The 11,801-nt window shown below is 42.4% G+C and overlaps 1 protein-coding gene across 1 annotated transcript in view; it reads left to right on the top strand.

Moving 5' to 3' along the window:
• Positions 1 to 11,801, top strand: part of DISP2 (dispatched RND transporter family member 2) — a 104,163-nt gene that overhangs the window by 49,914 nt on the left and 42,448 nt on the right. The window contains exon 3 of the mRNA XM_068253398.1: positions 3,040 to 3,069. Coding sequence (XP_068109499.1) covers positions 3,040 to 3,069 — 30 coding nt within the window. The remainder of the gene's footprint in view (positions 1 to 3,039; positions 3,070 to 11,801) is intronic.

Genomic DNA, 11,801 nt, shown 5'->3' with positions numbered 1-11,801 from the left:
AGAGGTTAATGTGAATCCAGAATTGTATACACTAGCACTTTATAAATACTATACATAATAATAATAATTATAATAATGATATTGCTCATCAGTGCCATACTTTTCATGTCTCCAGCGTTGCAAGATTATGAATATGCATTAACAACGCCTTTGATTCACAGAACTACTTTCTTCTTGCCTGTTCCATGACTCTTATGGTTAAAAGGAGTGTATCACAAAGGCCTGCTGTAGACACCATTGCTGTCCCCATGGGGTCAGGAAAAGATTGCTCTGACTCTCTGAATATGCTGTTTGGGGACTCTGAGAGATTATAACAGCCAATAACAGCTATTGGGGTTGATTCACAAAACCGTGCTTACGCATAGCAAAGCCGTGCTAGCAATTTGCGCACGTTATAACGTGCGTAACGGTTTTTGCACACAAACTTGAATTTTTGCACGCAATCGCGAATTTTCGCACACAAGCGAAAATTTTGCACACAAAACGCTAGCACGGCTGTACTATGAGTTAGCACAGTTTAGTGAATCCCCCCCAATGTCTGTAAAAGGCTTTAGGGCTTACAGATTTGTTTAGCTGCACCTCCCCCCACGTATTCAGCAGCTGGTCAGGTGACCAGTGTGCATCATGCTGGGGGTTGCAGTACTTGCAAATTTTCAGAGTTTGCCGACAAATAAAATGTAACTTAAAATTAAGCTGAACAAAGAATGTATCTGGGTCACTTTTAAAGGGAACCTAAACTGAGAGGGATATGGATGTTTCCTTTTAAACAATACCAGTTGCCTGGCAGTCCTGCTGATCTGTTTGGCTGCAGTAGTGGCTAAATCACAGACCTGAAACAAGCATGCAGCTAATCCAGTCTGACTTCAGTCAGAGCACCTGATCTGCATGCTTGTTGAGGGGCTGTGGCTAAAAGTATTAGAGACACAGGATCAACAGGAGAGTCAGGCAACCGGTATTTTTTTAAAAGGAAAAATCCATATCCTTCTCAGTTTCGGTTCCCTTTAAGTTGCATGATATTTGCTTGCAGTCTTGTGACAGTGAGACATAACATTCTGATCTGTAGGAAAGAGAAAAGATAAAACACATAGCGCTGATCCAATTCATTTTTTTCTCCAAGTTCCTTGGTGATAATTTCACATTATAGATAAAATGCCTTTTAAGCCACCAGCAAGCAAGGAAATACTCGGAATAATTTTGACAGTACTTTTTCATCTTGACTTGGTGTTTTTTTCAATTGCAGAATGCAATTTTTTTTTAAACAGAATATGAAAAATGATCTTCTAAAAGAAAACATAGGACAAAAAGTGAATTGGGCCCATAAAATGAAATAACATCATTGGAGTGTCACAGAAGTATATTAAACCAAAGGGTTCCTCAACTAGTTTGTTTGCATTAACACTTTAAATTTTTCCACAACTAAATTATTCCTGATGGTTATCAACTGGAATTATAAAGTGTTTACAGCTGCTCCCAATTTCATTGGCCTCCTCTTGCCAGATTTGCCAGAATTGATCACCTCACCTATTGTCATTTGTTCCTGTGGGAACTTCAAAGGACATCCATCATTCCTGCAGCAGGGTGCTGCTCACATATCTTTTTCCCTGCCCTGTCCACAGGGCAAAACATGTTACTCGGCTTGGAGCCTCCCAGCACGTCTGTACAATACATCTAATTAATCTGCTGCCCAAAACAATCCATAAAGACTGCTTAGGGTGTCAAAACTTGAAATTGTGAAAACGTGAATATCAAATGCTGGGCAGACTTGGCCTTCGAAGTACTCCTGTCACAAGTTCACTTGCCTAACTTGGTAAACTAGTGACAGCAATATATGTTGTGATGTGCTCCTTATACTTCAGTGGAACAGGCTGCTTTGAGACTGAGCACAACCACTGTCAGGATGCTTACTACAAATTCTACAGAGAGTCTCTCTGCAGCCAGTGGTTAAGGTAAAAGAAAGACTAACTACTAACTGAAGCCTCCTCTTTCATCTTAGGGGACTCTGTAAAAATGACTTAGGGCTGGTTCACACGGGCGTCTGCTGAGCTTTTGCTTGGCATTGCGTTCAAACGCCAGCGTTTAAAAGCTAGCTTTTGAAAGCTTTTGAAAAGCGTTTAAGGCTAGCAGTTCTGGTCTCTGCTATTGTTTCCTCGCGTTTACTGCCTCTGAAAGCAGCATGTTGCTTTTGAGACTAGACGCAACGCTGGGATCTACTGCCAGGCTTTCATGAAAGCCTGCAAAAGCCAGCTCTAAACGCTCCCATTCACTTGCATGGGATGGCAGTAGATCCCAAAAACGCTGCGTCTGAAATGCTGCGTTAAACGCCACAAAAACGCCCGTCTGAACCAGCCCTAAGGGCCTGAACCAGCCCTTACTTTTATGTATACAATTTACATAGGTTAGACAGAGGGCAGGGTGCTTCTAAAGGGATTTATGGCTGGGCCTCATTATGTACACCACCAGGCACATGCACACGGTGGGGGCGGGGGGGGGGGCTCTGGGTGCTAAAGTGCACCCCCCCTCCTCCATTTGTGTGACCCACTACCCTAGGCCCTTCCACCGGACTTCCCCCTTATTACGAGTGTGGAGTTTGTGGGGTGGAGTGGATTGGAAGGATGCAGCAGACTTGCAGTAAGTAACTTATACTAACTGGTTGCCAGAAGATGTAGGGACCCAGACGGCGCAGGTGCCAACAAGTAGGAAGTTCCTTGAAACTTGGCGTCTCCATGGCAGCTTTGCATGTCCCATTGCGTTATTGCCATCCTAAGGTCATGGCAGAGGAGACTCGGCTGCCAAGGAGACAGAAAAGAGGAGGAGGGAGCGCGTGGGCACCGGTGACAGATCTGACTGACATCAGAAGCTCACAGAGGACAAACATTTTTCTTCTGTTTTGAATATTTAGTGTTATAACATGCCTACTGCATCTGATCATGTTCTTACTAATGTTGTCATTTGCATAGCACTTTCTCAGTTCTTGTTCTCTTCTTACTAACATCAGGCATAAATCATATTAATTACTCTTTTCTTATTTTGTTTTGCAAGACATGATAAAGCATTTAGGATGCCAAAAAGGTATGTAAAGTATGCCAAGTCTATATATACATACAGAAGCAATTATACCATGACCTGCTTTTTTTTAATTGTAAGAACAGTGGTAGAAGCCTATAAAGAATACTCGCAGCAAGAATGCATCTCAGAATTGTGCTTTGATGTCAAGTTGTCTAGTTGTAGGTCAGAGAATAAGAATAACTGAACATTAAATTGAAAGTTCAGTTATTCTGATATCAGGTATGGGGTTGTAAAGAGGTAAATGACAGCCCCTACATGGCATGTGAGCATATTCAGCTCCCACCCTCATCTGACTGCTGCCTGCCTGCCCACCCAGTAACACATTCAGACTAGTCAGTCAGGCTACAGGCCAGTGAAGTGTCTGTACAGCACTTGACACCCAACTTTGGCCTGGGGTACTGAATTCCAGTCCTTGCGGGCAGCACCTCGTATGTGTGTACAAGCACTGACAAAACACCACCATCATGGAGAAGTCACAGAATTAAACAAATAATTTTTTTGATCATGCAGGCTTCATTAGGGGTTAATTTATGGACAGACATGCTGGCCACAGTCATATAGATTTTAGAGGCGCTACACATGCTATTGACGAAATTCAGTTTTGTCCCCACTCTTATTGCCTGATGAAGAGGGCTGGGCCTGCGAAATGCGTTGCACTGTTTTTGGGGTACCGTATAATAAATGTATTGATTTAAGTAGTGTAGGTTCTATATGTCACATCAAACCGCCCACTTCCGGTAAAGTGACAGGTACCACGCCCCTTTCCACACCCCTATAGGTATGTGACGTCAAACCGCCCACATCCGGCTTAGTGACAGGTACCACGCCCCTTTCCCCCACCCTTTTCTACGCCCCTATAGGTATGTGACGTCAAGCCGCCCACATCCTGTTTAGTGACAGATGTTCCGCCCCCCTTTTCAACGCCCTCTTCAGGTCTAAGGGGGTTCCCCATGACGTTTTGCCCTCACTGATGCCGGATTCAACCCATTATAGTGCCCAAAGTGTCCATTTTGTGTTGCAAACCATTTTGCCTGATACGTGGGCCTTAATGAGCCCAGACCATGCCATATATACGGGCCCATTGTTTGATACGCATCCCTTTATGTTTTATAGCACTTAATATTGTGTAAGCTTTTATTAATAAGGACGCGGTAGCAAGTTTTATGTGCTTTTTATTAAATCATTATAAAGATACAAATTAACAGCGGATGAATTTAAATGAAATCATTATAAAGATACAAATTAACAGCGGATGAATTAAAAACCGCTGTAAAAGATCATTTTCGTTGGTATATACATAGAGACACAAATTAACAGTATCTGAATTAAAAACCAATGTAAAATATTGTTTTCATTGTATGTACATAAAATAACTTTATTACAGGGCATGATATACTGAACAGAAAAAAAAACAGGTTTTATTTTCGTACATGATCAGAAAACAACAAACTATTTTTGGTTTGTCGGAATTGCCTAGCGGTCTAATCCATGGGTGGCGTTTTCGTTGTAAACGGTTACGTATCTGACACGGGTTCGATTACGGCTCCCGGCAAACCTTTTAAGTCCTTGTATGAAAATAATTAGAGAGTTAACCAGTGTGTTTGCAGCAAAGGAAGAGTTCTTTTTTTAGGAAGCAAAGTCCCCTGTGTTAGTCCTGGTGATGGAGAGAACATTCGGCGACTGACAGGAGTGCTAGGTGTCGCGGTTGATTCCTCAGGCAATTGTGCTTTTAGATGGTCGAGCATGTCTCTTGTCCTTGTATTACCAACCACAGTAGACGGTACATTTAATTCAGCCATGGCATCCATAAATATTTTCCAACCAGGAGGCGCTTTATTCGCTGTCATGGCGTGGTTTTGCGTAGCGCTGCGAACCAAATCAACCATGTTGGATCCAGGAACAATATGACCTCTGTAAACAAATTCCCCTCTTGCATTCCAAGTAACTGTATCATCAGCCTGAACAAGTCTATTTAACAACAGCGCTGCATTTTTCTTAAAACGTTCATTAACATGATTAAGTAATTCAGCAATATCATCGTGTTTGTTACCATTAACATTTGTCAATTGCATCTGATCAGATGAGGATGGCGTTATCAAAGTTAAAGAAGTTGTTTCTTTTCCAGTCTGTCTGGCAAACGTTAAGTATCTCTGTAACACAGCAGTGTATCTCTTAATTTTCTCATCATCAGACATGTCATTCCTATGCAAAATTTCACTAATTTCTGCATCTTGACGCTGTGTAACAGTCTGACGTATGTCGGGTGCTGTTGCAGATGGCCTCTTTATTTTGTCAAGTTCTTGTTTGGACACCAAGAACATTTTCTCAGTATGATCCATCATGAGCCACCAACACGGCTAGCAATCAGGCTCGTTATTAAGGGGATGGCAAACCCAAGGAGGGAGCCTATAAACCCACCAGACTGATTCACAAGTCGTTTCTTGGTTTTAATGGGAAACGTTTTATCGCTCAGTTTCTTTATAGCTTTTCGCCACCTTTTAAGTAGTTTCTTTTGCCGTTCTTTCAGGGGTATCTTCCCTTTTATAATGTTGAGAGCGATCTCACCAATAGCCGAAATCAAATCGTTACTGGCATTTCGTAAAATTGATTTCCGGACAGATGGCCTTGCTTTCACTAGAACTTTTAAAATGGCCCAATTGCGCCTCAGCCTGTTAGACATCTTTACAGATGTCTATGCACGTTTAAGAATGACAAGTAAGATGGAGAAAATCACTTTTTAGAGCTTTGGTTTTTGTACACATACACAGCCGGTAAGTCCGGAGGGAACAGACCCGTTCTCAAGCGGAGCGCGTCTGGAGTATCCGAACGTAAATCTACCAGTAAATAGCCATAAGGCACTTGTGTAGCATCTTCAAAAGCCTCTAAAAAGAAACGTGTTTTACCAGGGTACATTTGTCTAGCCAACGTGGTAATTTGTAATTTATCACGTGGATTTTTAAAAAGCACCATATATTTAGTATTCAGATTTATGGTTCTGCTTTTCTTACCCTGGCAAAAAACATTTTGAACAAGATACATTATGCTCAGGTTTCTGTGATGGACATACTTGGTAAATGCCTGCTGTATTTCAAGGTTTTCACAAGCCGCCTCCATGAGATCATCAACAACTGCCAAATTTACCTTGTCAGGTGGGAACAGATCTTCGTCTGTAAAAGTATGCGGTAACCCCTCGACAAATTTGATGTGTGAAAAGAAACGAGAGAGATCATCATACAGTTTTTGCCAACAAGCATAAAACCAAACAACATTTTCAGGCTTGTGCGACATAAGTGTGTCAGCGTGTAGTAAGAGCTGTTTTACAAAATAACTCTTTCCAGAGTTGGAGGGCCCCGCCAAAATACAAGAAAAAGGGTGTTGAAAACGTGGGTCCATAACTGTTTCAGTACCCAAAAGGCAGTGTGGTAAAGTCATTTACCAATTGTCTCTTAGTGTAAACGCACTTCTGTGTTTTGCGTAGAGGTCTCGTTTCTATGCGCCAAAGCTTCTTATTTCTGACAATGCCCGGCTGTTCTATGCCTATTGTTTTCTGCGTCTTAGAATCTGAATTTCGGGGGTAATCCAGCACAATGTCTTTCAAGCTGTCAAAATTAATAAGCTGCGTGTTAGCCACATTGAGTGTTATACCCTTAACTTTTAAGGTGGTTTTACCAGTATTTAATTTGTAACCATATGTCTTGGGCCCCGCAGAGACAAACTCTGTAATGTATGTGCCATCAGGTACCTCACTTGTCAGCTCACCAAGAAAATCACCCAACGGCGGATTCCAATCACCCTCTTTACTCACAAAGATGACAGAGTCTGTGTCGTGGTAAAGGACACGTTCTTGCAAACAATCCAGTAATTGATACAATTCCAATCTGGCATAAGCGGTGGTAAAACAGGCTATAAAGATGTTTGTGTTTTTGTTTACCGTATAACGTTCTTTGGTATATTTCCAATTAGCTACAACCGTCTCATCACTAATGAAATTAACCTCGGAAAGCTCGTGGACCGTGGTATGGTAAAAAGGCCAGTTTGAAAAGTTCATCCGGGTCTGAAACTATGCTGGTGTGTGGTAAGTTTGATCTTTGACCAAACTTACCCCACAGGGAGTTCAGGAAAAGTTTGGATATCTGTCGTTTAGCCGGGTTCACAGCTATTTTGTCAGCTCGTAGGTGGATGCCCTCTTTTTTGTAAAATGAGTCAATATAATGTTTTTTGTCCTCATCGTTTTTACACCAGCTGGGGTAACCAGAAGCCTCTTGTTTATCCCTGAGGTGTAGTTTAATATAAGGCGCAAACAGCTCCTCTGTGGTGTTTGGGAAGTGCCAGATCTCATAAACTTCTGCAATCCTATAGCCCTTCTGTACAGCTAAAGTGAGTTCTATAGTGCACCAGGTACCTGTCAGTGAGCGTTGTTCATCCGTGTGATTGCAGATGTCTGTCAGTGTATTCAGAGCACATGTGTAGCATAGGGGGAACATGAGTTTTTTGTTGAGTTTTACAGGAAGAATTGGAAAAAATAAATCTCTAGGTGGGTACACTTTCACTTTAGCAATGCCAAAGTATTTTTGTATGTACCCAAAGTTGTCAAAAATGATTTCAGGATGACCTACAGGGTATGTTTTGGTTTTGTTTACAAAAGGGTAAAGACTTGTGAAATCATAATAATGAATGGTTTCATCAACTTGTGTTTTGTGATACAGTTTGATAGCATTTGTTCTCCCACCATAAAGAGCATCACGGGGCTCCAGCGGTACTGGGAACGCCATTTTAAGGAGATAATCTTTGACCCTATCATCTTTTGCAACCATTTCATTCCACTCATGTTCCCACATTATGCGCAGTGTAAACCCACATTTTAAGAGGTAACTTTTCTTTGCTAAGAATGTGTTGTACAACTGGCCGTATGTAGACTTGGTAACATCGTTGTTATCACTCTCATTATAACACACGGGACAGCCATGATAAAAACAGCCCTGAAACTCAAAAGCTATGTGTACGTCATTAACAAAAGCATATCCGTCCAAAAAGTACTTCCCTACCTGCTTTTCACCACCGCTTAGAGCGTGTTTTATAGAGATGCCCTCTGAATGCTGTACATACATAAGCCAGTGTATAGCCGGTGTGGAATAACGTTTCTGTGTTTTATGATAGTTATCAGCTGGTAGAATGGCTATAGTGTCTGTTGGGAGAAACTTAAATCTGTACATAGCCATGCAGACAGAGGCCAGAGTGATGAGCTGAAAGGGGTCAATGCATTTAGTCACTATAACGGGCTCCTTCTTACGTTTGCAGTACTGTGTCACTTCTTTTCTAGTCATTTGCATGACCTGCTCTCTGTAACACTCACAGGCCTTTCTCAAAATTTCCACATCCTGCTTGCAATAAGCTTTCAACTGTTCTTGAAAATTAAATGTGTCATTTTTATGCTCCTCATACCACTCCAAGATTTCTTTTTTCTCACCTGCCATCATGTATTCCGCACCATAGTACTGTATATGGGGCATGGGGCCTACATAGCTCTGATTTGCTTCTGTGTTGAAGAAATGTGGGAAATGGCCTTTAGCCCCTGAAAACCCCATGGCTTCTTGCATTTTACTGAGCTTCATAGGTATGAAATTTAAAGAATCTATGAATCTCATTTTTAAATCTACCAGGGTCACGCACATTAGACGTCCCCCTTGATTCACTATGCGCATTTCTAGTTTTTCCCTGATAAATTCTTGAACAACAAAATAGACGTCATACCTCCCGGCATTATGCGCTATGAAGGTATATCCGGTAAATTTACCGCTGGTGAAAAACAGTACAAAGTCTCGGGTGCATGTCTTACCGCTGAATTCCCAGGATGTTGGACCGTATAATGTTGTTGCATAAATGTAATTCAGTATGTGCGTGCCTGTCTCCTGCATACACTCAAAGTCATAGAAAATGTACTTTTCTGTCATTTGTTTATTACTGTATGTCTGCATGAAGCAAATATGGTCATCAAATCTGAATACACGACCGCCACAAATGCGGCATCTCAGACCGCTGCACTTATGATCATCACCATTGCTGACAAAACTGAAACAAGAGTCACAAAACGATTTCATCCTGCAGATTTCCACATGATTAACAGCTAAACGTTTATGTTCTTCAAAACACGCATTTGACCTGCAAAACACACGACAGCGGGGGCACCTAGGCTGATCACCTGACACCTCTCTGCAATCTGATCTCTGACTTTTGCAAAACTGTACATAGAGATGAGCGTAATGGAGTAATTACGATTTCGCGAAATTTCGCGTAATTAGTGTAATTACGTTTATGGCCGTAAGTACATAATCGTAATGAAGAAGGATTTCGCGAAATTTCACGTAAGCGTAATTTTCGCATTACAACGGGTATTACGAAATTAATGCGTATGGTCATGCTCCCGAAGCGGAAAAGTTGACGCATGTATCAATGTTAGGTAGCCGCCGACTTTAAGGGTTAATAGCAAAGCCCCCTTAAATGCTAAGAGCCTCAAATTTGGAGAATATATTAAGGAGATCAGGAGGAATAAGAGGAAATTTTTTTTTTCAAAAAGACCTTATAGTTTTTGAGAAAATCGATGTTAAAGTTTCAAAGGAAAAATGTAAACATTTAAAAACCTGCCGAATTTAACGGTTAATAGCAAAGCCTGCTTAAAGTTTAGGAACACCAAATTCCCAGGGTATATTAAGGGGATCAGTGGGAATAAGAGGAAAAAATTTTTTTTCAAAAAGACCTTATAGTTTTTGAGAAAATCGATTTTTGAGTTTCAAGGGCGAAAATGTCTTTTAAATGCAGAAAATGTCAGGTTTTTTTGCACAGGTAACAATAGTGTATTATTTTCATAGATTCCCCCAAGTGGGAAGAGTTTTACTTACTTCGTTCTGAGTGTGGGAAATATAAAAAAAAAACGACGTGGGGTCCCCCCTCCCAGACCTCTTTAACCCCTTGTCCCCCATGCAGGCTGGGATAGCCAGAATGCGGAGCACCGGCCGCGTGGGGCTCCGCACCCTGACTATACCAGCCCGCATGGTCTATGGATTGGGGGGTCTCGGAAGGGGAGGGGCAGCCAAGCTTTCCCCTCCCCCTCGGAGCCCTTGTCCAATCCAAGGACAAGGGGCTCTTCTCCACCTCCGATGGGCGGTGGAGGTGGAGGCCGCGATTTCCTGGGGGGAGGTTCATGGTGGAATCTGGGAGTCCCCTTTAAAAAGGGGTCCCCCAGATGCCCACCCCCCCTCCCAGGAGAAATGAGTATAGAGGTACTTGTACCCCTTACCCATTTCCTTTAAGAGTTAAAAGTAAATAAACACACAAACACTTAGAAAAAGTATTTTAATTGAACAAAAAACATAACCACGAAAAAAGTCCTTTAATATTCTTAATTAACCATTAATACTTACCTGTCCCTTTAAATAAATGATCCCTCGAAATAGCCTCGGAAATGTTCTATCAGTTACAATGTAACAAAGTTATTACAATGTAACAACTTTGTTACATTGTAACTACGCCGCACCCGACGTCACTCGCCGCCGCCGCATACGCGTCTGCGCTGCACACATTCCCGACAGAGCTCTGAGCTATATATACATGGGTGACATGTGGGTGGCATGTGGGAGAGGCAGGAAGGGCAGCGGAGCCGGCGGGGACTTAGCGTCCTGCACGGACCCGACAGAGCTCTGAGCTATATAGCTCAGAGCTCTGAGAAGCATCTTTGTATTTTGGCTCCAAGGAGCCCCATTGGTCCTTAGCAGACCAATGGGGTTCCTTTTGATTTGAAGGAACCCCATTGGTCTGCTAAGGACCAATGGGGCTCCTTGGAGCCAAAATACAAAGATGCTTCTCAGAGCTCTGAGCTATATAGCTCAGAGCTCTGTCGGGAATGTGTGCAGCGCAGACGCGTATACGGCGGCGGCGAGTGACGTCGGGTGCGGCGTAGTTACAATGTAACAAAGTTGTTACGTTGTAATAACTTTGTTACATTGTAACTGATAGAACATTTCCGAGGCTATTTCGAGGGATCATTTATTTAAAGGGACAGGTAAGTATTAATAGTTAATTAAGAATATTAAAGGACTTTTTTCGTGGTTATGTTTTTTGTTCAATTAAAATACTTTTTCTAAGTGTTTGTGTGTTTATTTACTTTTAACTCTTAAAGGAAATGGGTAAGGGGTACAAGTACCTCTATACTCATTTCTCCTGGGAGGGGGGGTGGGCATCTGGGGGACCCCTTTTTAAAGGGGACTCCCAGATTCCACCATGAACCTCCCCCCCAGGAAATCGCGGCCTCCACCTCCACCGCCCATCGGAGGTGGAGAAGAGCCCTTTGTCCTTGGATTGGACAAGGGCTCGGAGGGGGAGGGGAAAGCTTGGCTGCCCCTCCCCTTCCGAGACCCCCCAATCCATGGACCATGCGGGCTGGTATAGTCAGGGTGCGGAGCCCCACGCGGCCGGTGCTCCGCATTCTGGCTATCCCAGCCTGCATGGGGGACAAGGGGTTAAAGAGGTCTGGGAGGGGGGACCCAACGTCGTTTTTTTTTAATATTTCCCACACTCAGAACGAAGTAAGTAAAACTCTTCCCACTTGGGGGAATCTATGAAAATAATACACTATTGTTACCTGTGCAAAAAAAACTGACATTTTCTGCATTTAAAAGACATTTTCGCCCTTGAAACTTAAAAATCGATTTTCTCAAAAACTATAAGGTCTTTTTGAAAAA

This window comes from Hyperolius riggenbachi, chromosome 9, assembly GCF_040937935.1.
Source record: "Hyperolius riggenbachi isolate aHypRig1 chromosome 9, aHypRig1.pri, whole genome shotgun sequence".
In the NCBI taxonomy this organism is placed as follows: Eukaryota; Metazoa; Chordata; class Amphibia; order Anura; family Hyperoliidae; genus Hyperolius; species Hyperolius riggenbachi.
This window is presented reverse-complemented; position numbering and strand designations above follow the sequence as displayed.